The sequence below is a fragment of the Lissotriton helveticus genome, chromosome 10 (genome assembly GCF_964261635.1).
Source record: "Lissotriton helveticus chromosome 10, aLisHel1.1, whole genome shotgun sequence".
In the NCBI taxonomy this organism is placed as follows: Eukaryota; Metazoa; Chordata; class Amphibia; order Caudata; family Salamandridae; genus Lissotriton; species Lissotriton helveticus.
Genome location: NC_136071.1, coordinates 881200525 through 881217986, shown reverse-complemented (window position 1 = coordinate 881217986; position 17462 = coordinate 881200525). Strand labels below are relative to the sequence as shown.

General features: G+C 43.9%; 1 protein-coding gene across 1 annotated transcript in view; it reads right to left on the bottom strand.

Moving 5' to 3' along the window:
• Positions 1-17462, bottom strand: part of MYRIP (myosin VIIA and Rab interacting protein) — a 1796584-nt gene that overhangs the window by 944043 nt on the left and 835079 nt on the right. Inside the window, exon 3 of the mRNA XM_078663521.1 lies at positions 16858-17079. Within this exon, the coding sequence (XP_078519647.1) occupies positions 16858-17079 (222 nt within the window). The remainder of the gene's footprint in view (positions 1-16857; positions 17080-17462) is intronic.

The window sequence follows — 17462 nt, the reverse complement described above, 5'->3', positions numbered from 1 at the left end:
TCGCTTCCAGTTCGCGTACCAGCGAGCGAACTAGGAAGCGAACTAAGAGAAATAGAGGTTGGCACAGTTCCAAATATTGTACCAATTTTTTAATAACGGGGAGGTAGTTCTGAAAAGAACTTTTTTTTTTTTTTTTCTGAACATTTTTTTACTGTTTTTGAATTTTTCGGAACAGTTTTATATTTTTTTGGGTTTTTCTTGGAGGGGGCAATGAAAACGATTCATTGTAAAGGGCTCAACAGGAGCAACAAAAAAAAGAAGTATTTATTATTTTGGGCGTTTCGGACAAACTTGCATATGATAGTCAATAGCTCTGTTGATCAGAGTGATGCTTCTTTCTCCGTAGGAAATGAATCCATCGCAAAATACGCAGGTGTGTTTTACTTCACCAAATCTCATTTGTATATTTGGCACCATCTCCCTGCCCTCTGGTCCCGTTACTTCCGGTACAACAGATCTTCTGGCCATAATAGGGAGATTATCTAGGTCGTTCCGAAACTATGCAGCACTGTAGTTGTTAGGATGCCACCTAGTCATATGGCGATGCATTGTGTAGTTTCCGAAACTGTATTTTTTGTCGGTCCCTCTGGACAGTCTATCTTGACATATAAGGCAAGTTACGTATCTTGCATTTACTTTTTTCTGACCTTTGGGAATTTTAAAAAATTGCCAAATGAAGTTTTCTTTCCGGTGAGACGTCTTGGGCTGCTCAGGCAAAAACTGCCTCTCTTCGTGCTCGTCCTCCTGTTCCTCTTCTTCTTCTTCTTGTTGAATTACAACTTGAGCAGGTGGTCCACTCTTCCTTGGATGTGGTGGAGGTGGTGGGGAAGCACCAGCTGAAGCTACTAAAGAAGCCATTGCTCAGTGATCACAAAGGGTCTTTCTCTCACAATGATGAAAGTCAGAGTGAGGAAAGAAGGAGGGATTTTCATCATTTGGGAAAAACAAGAGTTCTCAACCAATCAAAAGTGTTCATTTTAGATTATATGACCTAGTCTTACATCATTAGGAAACCAAAAGTGAAATGAACCAATGAAAAGTGTTATTACCAAGTCACATGACTTGCTGTGTTTACGTTAAGCGCTTTGCAGGGCCTCCCGGTTTGCTTCCAGAAACCTGCGCTTTGGCACTCGCTTCGCGTACCAGTTCGCTAACGTAGCACGTCATATGACGTATCACGCGACAACGTGGAACGTCATGCGGACGGGAGGCGTCACGATGTTGTTTTCTAACGCGGCACTTGCGGTAAAGAAACGTTTACCGGCTCGCGGTCTATTTCGCGGCATCAAGGTCAGCTAACGGGAAGCTTCCCGATTCGCGAAGCGGGAACGAAGAAAAAAAAATATTTAAAAAAAAAATTATTCATAAACATATAAAATATATTTTTGGATTTAAAGAAGAATACATTTTACAGCTACAGATATTAGCTGTTAAAAAACCAATGAAATTCACAGAAAAAACCATAGGTTATAGACCATATATAGTTAGGAATTAGCATTTACAAAACCTTGAAAATTCACTGAAAAAACCATAGGTTATAGACCATATATAGTTAGGAATTAGCATTTAGAAAACCTTATTTTACTCACACAAAACCATTGAAATTCCATATATAGTTAGTTGCACTAACTATATATCGCGCACCTGCAATCCACTGCTGATGATGTCACATATTACATCATTCATGACATGGTCAGTGACATCACTGATGACATCACTGATGACATCTCAAATGACATCACTGATGACATCACTGATGACAACATCCAGTGACTGTATGCTTCTGTAAAGTTAAAATATGTGTTACATATTGAAGAATGAGTGGATGTATAAGTGTCTGGATGAAGGATTTAGTAGGTGCATGACTGACTGTATAAGTGAGTGATTAAATGTGTCTCACTGAGTGCATGGGTTAGTGACTAAACTGTTTTAAATTGTGCATCATTGTGTCTGTTGTTTTGTAATCTGATGCATGTGTTGATCATTAGCTATATGACTAACTATATGGGTTATTGATTAGTTGCCCAAGTATTTGTATGGGAGACTGAGTGTGTGTGTGGGTGTCTGGGAGGTGTATGACTCTGTGCATAGATGTGTGAGCAGTTGATTCACTAGATGTATGGGTTCAAAAGTGCATGTGGAAACATCTGTATGGGCGGTTGACTGTGTGCATGAGTGTATTGGTGAGTGAATGGATATCTCAGTGCTACATGTCAAAGTAAGTACATATGTAAAACACAGTACATGTGATAGTTGACATATATAAATAACTGTGCATAAGAGCCAGTGAATGTGTGAGTGGCTGTATGGATTATTGTGAACTTGTATCAGGGATTGTATAACAGAGTAAATATGTGTTATTATATGTTCCAATAAGTAAGGTGTGTATAACTATATAGTTGAGGAAATCGAGGTGTGATTGATTCTTTGCAAGACTGACTAGGTGTGTGAGTAACTCCATGGATGAGTGACAGTCTGTGAGTGTCTGTTTACACTGAGTGTATCTAAGGTTATATTAGAGTCTGAAGAGGTTCATTGTATCATCACATGAATGATGTCATCAGTGATGTGATCAGTAATGTCAAATGAGATGTCATCAGTGATGTCATCAGTGATGTCATTTGAGATGTCATCAGTGATGTCATCAGTGATGTCACTGACCATGTCATGAATGATGTAATATGTGACATCATCAGCAGTGGATTGCAGGTGCGCGATATATAGTTAGTGCAACTAACTATATATGGAATTTCAATGGTTTTGTGTGAGTAAAATAAGGTTTTCTAAATGCTAATTCCTAACTATATATGGTCTATAACCTATGGTTTTTTCAGTGAATATATATATATATGTATGTATATATATATATATACATATTACCTACTGGCGGTCGCCAGTAGGTATATATAGTTAGGATTTTTTCTCTATGGGTTTTTTGAAAATTCTATGTCTAATAACTTTGGCGTTTGTGGACGGAATTGGCTGAAATTTTCAGGAAAATGGCACATTTTGTTTCTGAGCAGCCCCTGAAAATTGGGGGGGGTTTCGTCCAGGGGGGGTCGAGAAAAAAGGGGGGTCCCAAAACGTGTTTTTAACATTGAGTTTTCCATAGGGCGGTTGGCCTCACTTTTAGCCCGAACGGCTGAATGGATTTGCACGAAACTTGGCAAAATTGTAGGGACTGGTAGCCCGATGTGCCTTTTGTAGGTCTCAATATATGTGCTCCAGTGGATTTTGAGAAATTAACGTTTAAAAAAAGATATATATCTGTAACAGCGGACCGGGCAGCGTCCCAGGACGCGTACTTTTCGCGCAACGGAGCTTTGTGAAGCGAAGCTGATTGGTTCTCCGGCGTCTGTCAACATTCCAAACAGTCCGTAGCGGCCGCCATCTTGTCTCTCGGTAGGATCGAGAGACAAGAGGAGGCCAAAGCGAAGGGGCAAATGACCATAAGGGGGAATAGTAGATCCTCGCTGACCCCCTAGGTTTGATGTGGAGGTTTTAAAAGGGCCCCGCGGGGCAAAAAAAAAAAATAATAATAATAATCGAACGGCTGAATGGATTTGCACAAAACTTGGCAAAATTGTAGGGACTGGTAGCCCGATGTGCCTTTGCTAGGTCTCAATATATGTGCTTCAGTGGATTTTGAGAAATTAACGTTCAAAAAAAGATATATATCTGTAACAGCGCACCGCTTCGCGTACTTTTCGCGTTACGGAGCTTTGCGAAGCGAAGCTGATTGGCTCTCCGGTGTCTGTAAACATTCCAAACAGTACGTAGCGGCCGCCATCTTGTCTCTCGGTAGGATCGAGAGACAAGAGGAGGCCAAAGCGAAGGGGCAAATGACCATAAGGGGGCATAGTAGATCCTCGCTGACCCCCTAGGTTTGATGTGGAGGTTTTAAAAGGGCCCCGCGGGGCAAAAAAAATAAATAATAATAATAATCGAACGGCTGAATGGATTTGCACGAAACTTGGTAAAATATTAGGGACTGGTAGCCCGATGTGCCTTTGCTAGGTCTCAATATATGTGCTTCAGTGCATTTTGAGAAAGTAACGTTCAAAAACAAGATATATATCTGTAACAGCGCTCCGCTTCGCGGAGATAAAATTATATCTGTATTACCTAGCTGTTGCTAACACCAGTTAGCGACGGCTAGTAGGAGATAGCGACCATCTTGGGCCCCACTTTGCATGTGAGTGATATTTATCACTAATGACATGCAAAGTGGGCATGCCAAGATGTTAGCGACTGGAAACAGTCGCTAACATCGCTATCTCCTATTATCAACTTTTGGAAATATTCGAGATAAGCGCGAATATCTCCAAAAAGTAACAGCTGCCCTGAGCAGTTCTTAGCCATGTTATCCAATGGGAGGTGGATAACATGGCTAAGAGCATTAGCTCGGTAATGCATGAATATCGCTGAGTTTTCAGCGATATTAATGCATTGCGGTCGTTTTTTATCGTATTTGCGATAAACCTTGATAATAGCAAGGTTTATGTGCGATAATTTCTGACGGTAAAAAAATCTTTGCAATGCATCGTTAGGGATAAATATCGCTTAACTTTGGTAATATGCCCCAACGTCTGTTAACGTTCGATTCGAAGGAAATCAGGAAGTGTTGAAAAACATTGTCTGCGCCATCTTGTCTTTTTTCAAATGCCACACTTTTGTCGTGCACGGCAGCCATTTTAGATGCCTTGACCAGACCCACTCTGTGCACGCTGTCGATCCTTAGCATGGCTCCCCACCCTCGCAAGCATCTCACCCAGGCAGTGGTCACCCCCACTCTCTGTCTTATGCATGGGTAATAAACCTCCCCCCATCTGCGCTGCTCTTCCCTGAGAATCACACCCTGTGCCCGCCCGACACCTCCCTTTCGCCCTATTCACTACCGCACCCTCTGACACTCCTCTTCCTCTGTGTCCGATTGTCCAGGCCGGTCCTCGGCTATCAGCTAGCCCTGCAGATGTAGTTTATGGCCACAGCTGTAAAGAATCACCCCTCTTCAAAGGAGTTATAGTAGATCAAGGCCCACACTCGATGAGATCCGTCACAGCAGAAGCGTTGCTATTATCTGAAAACCATCCTGTATTGTGATTGGGGAGGGGACCGAGCGTGAAGCGGTAGATTCCAGGGATGACTCTTTGTACATCAAAGTTTTTACAATTATGTGTCACATTAAAAATATATAGCACTCCGACAAAGTAGTAAGATTATAAAACTTTAATAATTTATAAATATATACAAGAAAACAAAAATAGTAATAACATATAAACATTTTTAGGGAAAAACAACGAAGTAGCGGTCGGCTGTGCGAATAGTCCCAACGCAGCACAACGTCCAGATTTCCGGCGTGGGGCGTCGCGGGGGGTGGGTCATCAGTAGCAAACTGTTGTGCGAATAGTTCCAAGGCAGCAGAACGCGCCGAAATCTAGATGACACGAAAGTGATGTCTAGTAAGTTGCCACCCAGCAAATAAACGTGGGGCGTCGCGGGGGGTGGGTCATCAGTAGCAAACTGTTGTGCGAATAGTTCCAAGGCAGCAGAACGATGGCACCAAGGTGATGTCCAGTAAGTTGCCGCACTGGTTTTGGTATCCTACAATGCTGCTCCGAATAACGGCGTGGGGCGCCCCGGGGGAGGCGGTGTGAACGGGCCTCTCCAGGTGGAGTGTCATCTGTTGTAGTGGGGCGCCCCTTTACCGTTTCAGTTGCCATTCCGTCCGTTTTTGGTCCACTGTGTCAAAAGCCGCAATTCAGCTGAGTTGCGCCCACTCTTGCGGTGCAGCAATAGGCGGCTGTCACAGGACTCTCAAAATGGCGGCAGGCTCTTTCCTTTTTGGGCCTGGTCCACTGAAATGGCCCTGGGACACCTTGGAAATCGGACGCTTGTCTGCTAGGTCTTGGACCCCATTCTCGAAAGCGTCCCCTCCGCATTGAGAATTCATCAAAAGTTTTGGGGGCCCCGACTCCTGCAGGCTTCTGGTGGGGAGCGGCTGCCATGATTGCTCGCGGAATGACCACGACGGAGCTACGAGATGGTGGTGCTCTCATGCTGACGCCAGCTTCAGTCTGAAACATCCAGAAACAAGGTGGGGCTTTCATCGTTTGGGAAAAAAAAAAAGTTTTCATCCAATGAAAAGTGTTGTTTTTAGGTCATATGATCAAGCCTTCCATCATTAGGAAACCAAAAGTAAAATGAACCAATGAAAAGTTTTATAAACAAGTCACATGACCTGTTATGCGGCATAGGGTATAAAATGCGGAGAAAATACGTTGGCACGTGAGGCGGCGTCAGTAGCGGACCGATGTGCGAATAGGCCGAAGGCAACACAACGCGCCAAGATCCGGATGGCACCGAGGTGGTGTCCAGCAAGTTGCAGCACTGGTGTGGCCATCCTACAATGCTGAAAGTCGGCGTGGGGCGCCCCGTTGGCCTGTGAGTTTGCGTCAGTAGCGGACCGATGTGCGAATAGGCCGAAGGCAGCACAACGCGCCAAGATCCGGATGGCACCGAGGTGGTGTCTAGTAAGTTGCCGCACTGGTGTGGCCATCCTACAATGCTGAAAGTCGGCGTGGGGCGCCCCGTTGGCCTGTGAGATGGCGTCAGTAGCGGACCGATGTGCGAATAGGCCGAAGGCAGCACAACGCGCCAAGATCCGGATGTCACCGTGGTGGTTTCATAGTTGAGAGGCACTTCATCTGCAGTGGGGCGCCGAGATCCGGATGGCACCGAGGTGATGTCTAGCAAGTTGCTGTACTGGTGTGGCTATCCTACAATGCTGATAGTCGGCGTGGGGCGCCCCGTTGGCCTGTGAGATGGCGTCAGTAGCGGACCGATGTGCGAATGGGGCCAAAGGCAGCGCAACAATATATTCTGAATTGAAGACACCACAAGGCGCTGAGATGCCAAGTTCCAGATGGCACCGAGGTGGTGTCTAGCAAGTTGTGGCACTGGTGTGGCCATCCTACAATGCTGAAAGTCGGCGTGGGGCGCCTCGTTGACCTGTGAGTTTGCGTCAGTAGCGGACCGATGTGCGAATAGGCCGAAGGCAGCACAACGCGCCAAGATCCGGATGGCACCGAGGTGGTGTCTAGTAAGTTGTCGCACTTCTGTGGCCATCCTATAATGTTGAAAGTCGGCGTGGGGCGCCCCGTTGGCCTGTGAGATGGCGCCAGTAGCGGACCGATGTGCGAATGGGGCCAAAGGCAGCGCAAAAATATTTTCTGATTTGAAGACACCACAAGGCGCTGAGATGCCAAGATCCGGATGGCACCGAGGTGGTGTCTAGCAAGTTGTGGCACTGGTGTGGCCATCGTACAATGGTAAAAGTCGGCGTGGGGCGCCCTGTTGGCCTGTGAGATGGTGTCAGTAGCGGACCGATGTGCGAATGGGGCCAAAGGCAGCGCAAAAATATTTTCTGATTTGAAGACACCACAAGGTGCTGAGATGCCAAGATCCGGATGGCACCGAGGTGGTGTCTAGCAAGTTGTGGCACTGGTGTGGCCATCGTACAATGGTAAAAGTCGGCGTGGGGCGCCCTGTTGGCCTGTGAGATGGTGTCAGTAGCGGACTGATGTGCGAATGGGGCCAAAGGCAGCGCAACAATATTTTCTACAATATTTTCGGAGTAGAAGACACCACAAGGCGCTGAGATGCCAAGATCCGGATGGCACCGAGGTGATGTCTAAGTTGCGGACCGATGTGCGAATGGGGCCAAAGGCAGCGCAACAATATTTTCTGAAGAGAATACACCACAAGGCGCTGAGATGCCAAGATCCGGATGGCACCGAGGTGATGTCTAAGTTGCGGACCGATGTGCGAATGGGGCCAAAGGCAGCGTAACAATATTTTCTGTATGGAAGATACCACTAGGCGTTGAGATGCCAAGATTCGGATGGCACCGAGGTGATGTCTAGCAAGTTGTGCCACTGGTGTGGCCATCGTACAATGGTAAAAGTCGGCGTGGGGCGCCCTGTTGGCCTGTGAGATGGTGTCAGTAGCGGACTGATGTGCGAATGGGGCCAAAGGCAGCGCAACAATATTTTCTGACTGACACCACAAGGCGCTGAGATGCCAAGATCCGGATGGCACCGAGGTGATGTCTAAGTTGCGGACTGATGTGCGAATGGGGCCAAAGGCAGCGTAACAAGATTTTCTGTATGGAAGATACCACTAGGCGTTGAGATGCCAAGATTCGGATGGCACCGAGGTGATGTCTAGCAAGTTGCTGTACTGGTGTGGTCATCCTACAATGCTGAAACTCGGCGTGGGTCGCCCCATTAGCCTGTGAGATGGCTGTTCTTTGGATTTGGGCCTGGTCCACTAAAATGGCCCTGGGACACCTTAGAACTCGGACGCTCGATTTTTTTTTCCTTTCCTGTACATGCAAAGAAAGGTAAATGCCCGGTACGTTACACGCTTCATCTGCCACGATGAACTCTCCAGAGGAACCGAAAAAAAATATAGTTGTGGTAACTATACCATGCATCGTCATATGGAGAGGTGGCACCAATTAATTATAGTGCTGCATAAAAGAGAGATTTGGAGGAGAACCCCTGACCTGCTGGTACATTCATCAAAGAAGTGGCACTGAGAGCTTCAGAGGCAAGGGAAACGGTCCCAAATATTTAGAAGAACTTTGGAAAGATTAAAATGACATGTTTAGATTGTGGCAAATTAATTTCATGTGGACAGATGAGTGTTACTCTAATAAATACAGCATATGAACGTCATCATAGTCGATGGTTGGTAGAGACATTTTGACTATATCCTGGACCTGCCCGTCCTCGCCCAAAATGGCGCCGGAATAAATGGGACTCGTAACTCCTTGTTGTGTACTGGTTGCAGAACCTTGAAATCACGAGATACGTATGCAGTTTTGAAGCACATGGCGGGCGGGGACGAGAATTGATTGAATATTTCGACATCCCTATTGATATTAAGTTCTGATGTGTTATTGATTACTGTACTGTTGAAAGTTCGAATTAACGTCACCCATGGTACTTGCCCGCAAATGTATATCTAGATAATTTTATTGTAACTGGCCCTGTCGTATTTTAATTATAAAATGTACGTCCACCGATTCCGTAACTGTTAGACACCTTAGTTCTTGCAACCTAATGGCCCGCCCGTTACGTTCTTCTACAGTGTAAATGTCTATTCATCATATACGATTACAGTTTGCTCTGTGGCAGGCCCACGTGGTTATAGGCTCGTATTTGTATAATGAAATTTTCACAATAAAGGTTTTTAAAAGAAAACATGGTAGTAGTATATACATTGGTAAAGTTTTTAATAATAGTCACTGTTTTAGAATCATTAAAAGGCAAGTGAAATAAAGCAGACCAATTACATGAAGGGTAAAAGGTATAATACGAAGGAACGTAGTAAAGATAAATGGTCAAGGGCTGTTGTGTTTTCTATTCCTGCAACATAAAGTGATCGATAAGAATCTCATATTCAGGCGTATCGGCGACTAAGACAGCAGGTCGACCCTCTTTTGCTCAACGGCTCCGTCATGGGACGAAGAAACGCTCTTTTTCTCGAAAAAAGAATATATTTTACTTGCAGGACAGTTGTAAATTTTCCGGGAAAGTACATTAGCCTGGAACATTATAACATATATTTAAGAAAAAATAATGTTCGGAAGTAATAAAAAGCGTAATTTTTAGGTCATATGACCAAGCCTTTCATCATTAGAATAAGAAAAGTAAAATGAACCAATGAAAAGTTTTATTAACAAGTCACATGACTCGTTATGCTTACGTTACGCGCTGCGCGCCCCGGATGACTTCCGGATGCGCTAACGCGGCGCGTCATATGACGCATTACGCGACAACGCAGGTCCAGAATATAGTCAAAATGTGTCCACCAACCAGCGGTCGGAACACAACCCCTTTCAGCAGGCTAAATAGTTCTGTTAAATGACAACAGAAGGGACAGGCAACAAGAACCATTAGTCAAAGAGGGGAGGGCTAGTTCTTCTCTACCGGGTTACATTGGGGCGCTACCAGAACTGATCGAATTGGTAGTCTACAGTGTTTCTGGATGTTTCAGACTGAAGCTGGGGTTAGCATGAGAGCAGCACCATTTCGTAGCTCCGTCGTGGCCATTCCGCAACCAATCATGGCAGCCGCTTTTTATCGTTATTTTGGGCGGGGTGGGTGGCGGAGCCGAGCTGTTTTGCAGCCATCATTGTGTGGAGTTCAGTTCATTTCACTAGTTTTGTATTTGTCATGAGGGGTTGTTCCTAATGTTTCTATTTTAGCGAGGTCAAAAAGAGATCCCATTAGTGGCCTACTGATTTTGCTCGATTCCTTTTTTTTTTTTTTACACGATTTTTCGTTATCTGCAAAGACTAAACAGAGTATTGCGACTCTGTGTTTGTTTGTAAATAGAGAATGAACCAAAGAGAACCAATTCCAAAACAGTAAATACTTGGATAACAATCAATCAAATGGAGAGAGAAGCAGGCACGACGTATTACAACGGGGGCAAAGGCCTGCGTTAACTACCCTTCACTATGTGCAAAGAGAGAGTACTCCTAATAGAAATGAGGGGGGGGGGCACCATTCAAAGCAGATCAGTGTGCATAAACACGAAAATGTTTTCACTTACCACGTACTTGACATTCGACAGCTTATGATATTTGCTATTAAAAAACCATTGAAATTCACTGAAAAAACCATAGGTTATAGACCATATATAGTTAGGAATTAGCATTTACAAAACCTTGAAAATTCACTGAAAAAACCATAGGTTATAGACCATATATAGTTAGGAATTAGCATTTAAAAAACCTTATTTTACTCACACAAAACCATTGAAATTCCATATATAGTTAGTTGCACTAACTATATATCGCGCACCCGCAATCCACTGCTGATGATGTCACATATTACATCATTCATGACATGGTCAGTGACATCACTGATGACATCACTGATGACATCTCAAATGACATCACTGATGACATCACTGATGACATCTCATTTGACATCAATGACCACATCACTGATGATATCATTCATGTGACAATACAATGCATCTCCTCACATTTTAATATAACCTCTGTTTCACTCAGTGTTAAAAACAGAGTATAATTTTTGAAACCATTGACACACCAATACTAGTTACTACATACGTACTCACTGATTCCTACGTCTACACACACATTCACTCATTCACCCATACAATCATTCATACATACAATCACTCATCTTTACAACACTATCATATGCACTCATACACCTATACAGACACTCACACTCTGCCACTCATCCATGGAGTTACTCACACACCTAGTCAGTCCTGTAAAGAATCAATCACACTTCCATTTTCTACTCTATACAGTTAAACATAGAGCACCTTACGTTTTCAACCATATACTAACACATACTTACTCTCTTATACAATCATTGATACAAGTACACATTGATCTGTACAGAGTCACACACCTCCCAGCCAGCCACACACACACTCAGTCTCCCATGCAAATACTTGGGCAATCAATCAATAACCCATATAGTTACTCATATAGCTACTGATCAACACATGCAGCAGTTTACAGAACAACAGACATAATGATGCACAAATTAAGACAGTTTAGTCACTAACCCATGCACTCAGTGAGACACATTTAATCACTCACTCATACATTCAGTCATGCACCTACTAAATCCTTCGTCCAGACACTTATACATCCACTCATTCTTCAATATGTAAGACATATTTTAACTTTACAGAAACATACAGTCACTGGATGTTGTCATCAGTGATGTCATCAGTGATGTCATTTGAGATGTCATCAGTGATGTCATCAGTGATGTCACTGACCATGTCATGAATGATGTAATATGTGACATCATCAGCAGTGGATTGCGGGTGCGCGATATATAGTTAGTGCAACTAACTATATATGGAATTTCAATGGTTTTGTGTGAGTAAAATAAGGTTTTTTAAATGCTAATTCCTAACTATATATGGTCTATAACCTATGGTTTTTTCAGTGAATATATATATATATATATATATATATATATATATATATATATATTCACGCTCCAAGGTTGTCCACCATGTGAGTAGCACACGAGCAGCAGCGTGAATATATATATATATATATATATATATATTCACTGAAAAAACCATAGGTTTCAGGCCTGATATAGTTAGGAATTAGCATTTAAAAAGCCTTTGAAATTCACTGAAAAAACTGTAGATTTTAGGGGTGTTTTAGTTAGCTGGACATTTCACTCATACAAAACCATTGAAATTCCTCCAATATAGTTAGTTGTACTAACTATATTTTGCGCGCCCGCAATCCACTGCTGATGATGTCACATATTACATCATTCATGACATGGTCAGTGACATCACTGATGACATCATCCACGTGACGATACACCTCATCATACACTAGTATATATGTTCTCTTTTGATTTTCTCAGGAACTACTGAAGGGATTTACACCATTTAAGCAAAAGCGTGATCTGCAAATCAGACTCTACCATTTTGCCAAATTTCTTGTAATTCCGTTCAGCCGTTCGGGCTGTAGCCGTGTCTAATTGTCCTATGGAAAATAACATGGGGAAAACACGTTTTGGGACCCCCATTTTTTCTCAGACCCCACTTGAGGAATCCCCCCAAAACTTTCAGGGAAGGAGCGGAGCGGAGCGGGCCATCTTCTTTGAGAAATTTGCAAAGATTCATCAACCGGCGCCAAAGTTATTCCAAATAGAATATTGTGGATTTCCTATGGAAACTAGGTCCTAGCTATATCTACCGACTGGTGATATAGCCATATATAATATATATATATATACACACTGAAAAAATAAAAACTTACAGGGACGTTATAGTTAGGCTCAAATTTCACTCAAACAAAATCAGTAAGATTCAGCAGTTATAGCGACCAGAGTTATCTAGAACTTACACCCCCACAATACCCTGCTTATGACCTCACATATTACATCACTCATGACATGGTCAGTGACATCACTGATGAAAATTCAAATTACATCACTGATGACATCATCTAGTTGGTGGAAGTATTTTCTAAGAGTTTATGATTGTTAAACTTATATACAAACCTACTACAGAAGTTAAATTAGTATACTAGTTGCACTACTGAGTGATGCTACTTCTAACATATATTATGTGAGTGACAGTGTGACTGTATGTATCCATGTGTGAGTGGGTGTCTGAATGGCCGCATGGGTGTGTGAGTGGCTATATGGGTGTATAGGTGGGTGTGTGAGTAGCTGTGTGGATGAGTGAGTAGTTGCATTGGTAAGTGAGTGTGTCAGTGGCTGTATGTGTAAGTGAGTATGTGTGTGAGTGACTGTATGGCTGAGTGAGTGGGTGTCTGAATGGCTGTATGAGTGGGTGTGTGTCTGTATGGGTGAGTGAGTGGCTGTTTGTGTGGTTGTTTGGTTAAAAGCTTTGGTGTGAGAGTGGCTGTATTAGGGTGTATTAAATCCCAGAGGACCACCAACTCCCTGGGGATTTAATTTACTTTTGGGTGGGGGGGCATTGCAGACCCTCAGCCGTCCCAGGGGCCACCACCTTACCAGGGCATTTAGTAAATTAATTATCGTCTATGGGTGCCTCTTAGCCAACATGTGTTTTGTCGCTGTTACAGGGGATTACCCCACGGCTGAGGTCAGTTTCAAGTAGTCTCTTAAATCAGGTGATAGTTCCAACGGCGAACACGCCACGGCCTGGAGTTACAAAGGGTTCTACCTAATACTGCCAGATGGGGCAGCTCTTCTAAAAGAAACTCCCTTATATTTGGAAGCATATTTAGTTCTCCGGACACAAGACTAATTGTTCTACTTCTCCAGGAGCAGTACTTATAGGAACCCCTTCTGGGTTGGAATTATCAGCGGATTTAGGAGACTACTTGAAACTGACCTCAGCCCTGAAGAAGTTGCGAGGTAATCCCCTGTAACAGCGACGAAACACATGTTGGCTAAGAAGGCTTAAAGACTTAACTACCATGTAGACTTGGTAAGTGCACCCACTTGCTGGGCCCTACTCTTTCGTTCTTACATATAGGACACCCCTATGGGAGGCCCAAGGTGCCCCCTAGGCAGGGTGCATTGTATGCAAAAGGTAGGACATGACATGTACTGAGGTGTGTAACATGTCCTGATAGTGAAATACTGCCAATTTCGTTTTTCACTATTGAAAGGCTATCTGTTCCTATAGGATAGAATGGGGAGTTTGCTTATAAAATCTTATTAACATAACTACCCCTGGGAACAAGGTAGGAAAATAAATTTTAGTATGCCTTAACTCAGACTCTAAAGGTACATATTTTAGGAAAGGTGATTTTGCATTCTGTGTTTGAAAATACCACTTTTAGAAAGTAGGTATTTTCTTACTTAGCCATTCAGTGTGCCTCTGCTGGGTTGTGTATTGACTGACTTGCATTGGAGTGACAGAGGCTGGGGAGGTACAGTGGCTCCAGAGAGTCTGGATGAGTCCGCGCTAGGCTGAATAGGCCGAGTATGCATTTGGAGTGGAGGGAGGAGTAGCACCTGCACCTGAATAGGGCTGTGCCTGCCTTCCACAATGATGGCTTTGCCCCCGTGGTGTGTCTGGGGCCAGGGCTTACACTTACAATGGGGAGTGTTATGCACTGTAAGGAGATTTTTATGTGCCCACCAGGACTGGCTTGGACTGGGCTCAGAGCCCTGGGCCAGGAGAGAACAAAGGGGTTTACTGTATAAAAAGAGACGCCCAGACACCAGACTTTTAGATCATCCCTGGAATTTTATAGGACACTTTGCCAAGGAGAAGAACTGGAGAGACTGAGGAGAAGTACTGCCCCTTTGCTGTGTGGGGTTGGTCTTTTTGCCAAGAAAAGGAGAAGGACTTTACTGTGTGGTGTGTCCCCTGCTTGAAGGAGATCTCCATGGGCCGGTGTGTGCTGGCCTCCTGTTCTGAAGGCTTAGGGACACAAATCCTTCACCCCCAGCTCCCCTGACCTCTGCTGCTGTGAGTTCTGACCTTCCAGGAGGTGCCTGTGCCAGTATTTGACCTCTGGAGGATGTTGCTGCTGTTTGAGTGCTGGAAGAGAGAAAGAACTTGAAGAACTACAAAAATGATGCATCGCTCTTCTTGCAGCCGTTTTTCTGGTGCATCTTCACAGAGCGAGAAGAATTTCCATGCATCGCTGTGCACCTACGAAAACCGTTGCAGCGCCTGTTACTGTTGCAAAATTTGATGCATCTGGAGTTTTGGATGAAGAAAACTGACACAGCGCTGCTCGCCACCACTGCATAGATTACCGATGCATTCCCGGATTTCCACGCATCGAACCTATGCAGCAAGTTTTCTCAACGCATCACATGCAGACTAGAACCGTCATGAAGAATCGGCGTGTCACTACCCCCTACAGACCAGATTCGCTGCATCACTTCTCCTGCGTGCAGCAGAACTGTCGCATCGCCTCCCCAAGGTCTCAGGAACTGACGCATCTCTTTTCAAAGCTTCTTCACTCTGCTGCTGTTTGGCCTTGTGAACTACATGTACTTTGAGTGGAGTGGTGTGGCTCACTGGTTAGAGGTGGCAGACCCGGGAGCAGAGGACAGCCAGGGACCAGGGTTCAATTCCCGACGCGGCAGGGTCTTGGACCAGGGTCAGTGGACTCGATAATTCTCGCCTCGGTGCCTACTCTAACTAGGGATCACACTCGGCAACTCTGGGCATTAGCTTGCCTCATCTCCACAATGGCCCCACACATACGCCGGGGATGCCTGGTTTCACCTTGGAGATACCCAGTAGGGACCATCTCACAGGGAAAGCCAGGACGGGTTCCCCAGCGGTCTATAGCGCAGAGATACTCCTTCGGGAGTCGATTCTAGCGCGTTAGAAACCCGCAATAGTTGGTGTTGATATTATACTGGACTTGATTTTTTGCCCACTTTGTGAGCAAGGCTGTGCAATGGCGGAGGTAAGACTGAGTGAGGCTTGTCTGTTGATAAGCAAGAAAGTGAAATACTGTCAAAAATCATCTTCCTATATTCTTTTATCTATAATTGCTTCTATTTAGCCTCACATGCCACCCATTTTACATTGCATAATGCATGTTCGTGCCCGTTTGTCTCGAAATGCATTTTCGTGAGCCTGAATTTCCCATTGCACATGAGGGGTTTATAGTGATTAGATATGTTTTGTGTTCAATGGAAGTCATTACCTGTGTTATATAGAAAGAATTTCACTCAAGTCTACGCATCTTAGAGTAGTTCGTGTTCAATTTACAGGGCTATCTTTTACTTTTCTTCTGTGGTTTCCATTATTTCCTGAACAGCTCTCCGTCAAATTTCAAAGGAATATAAGGACCAGATGTACTAAAAAACTGGTAGCAAAAATTGGTCCTACATTTGAACACTACTTTTTGCCATCAGTCTTAATTTTGGCATGCAACCTATGTATCAGTAGGTTGTATCAACAATTCTCCACCCACGGGGGGGGGAGATTGGGGGGGGGTTGCAAAACAACAAATGGGACACCTACATTGCAAATCAGGTATCACCTCCTTTGGGGTGCTGGTAGCTGATCAATAGTGTGTGACCACAATGTCCGTTGCAAACTATAGACAAAAGCCATGCAGAAACATAATTAGGAGAGACTGTCCCTTTCGGGTGTCTCCCTGTAAACCTATTCTGCAACTCATAAAATGGGTTTAACACATACCAAAAATACAGTTTATGGCTGCGGACCATGTGATTTTGTTAATTGCAGACTTTGCAATCAGAAAATGGCTTTGTGCATCTGACCCATAGATGGCTTTCATCAAGATTGCTTGGTGATGGTTTGAACATTCTAACACATCCTTACCTTGTCTGCTGACATACAGTGCAGATCCAGGCCCTTTCCTTCTTCTGGTAGGAGCTGCAGTTCTTACAGATGTTGTACTTGCAGTCTAGGCACTGCCGCTTACTGTTGATGATGAATGTGAATGGCGTGCAGCAGCGGATACAGCAATGCTCGTTAAACTTTTGCTGTTTCGCCAGGATTGAGCACTTGCTACCTTCTTCTTCGAGTTTCTGCTTCATTTCACTAAAAAAATAAATAGCACATGTTGTATTATACAGTTAACATAAAACAGACATAAAGGAGTTAGTAGGCAGGTTACTTAAAAATTCTGACAATAAATAGTTAGTAAATTGTGAGTCCATCTCAAAATGGTGGACTGAAATATAGGCAGAACTGAAAGTTCATGGTTCAAAGTTCTGGAATGCCCTGAACCACACCTGCAATGAAATAACCCAACCCCTGTACTTCAAGAAAATCTTGAAAAGTAACTTTTCACTGGGGTAAAAGTCACATATTTAGATAGACTCCTACTACACTCCAGTATCTTGATATTTACAGCTGTATGCAGATATACAGTGCTCTATAGTTGCATTATGGTGATGTGCAGCGCTCTCTAATAAATAAAC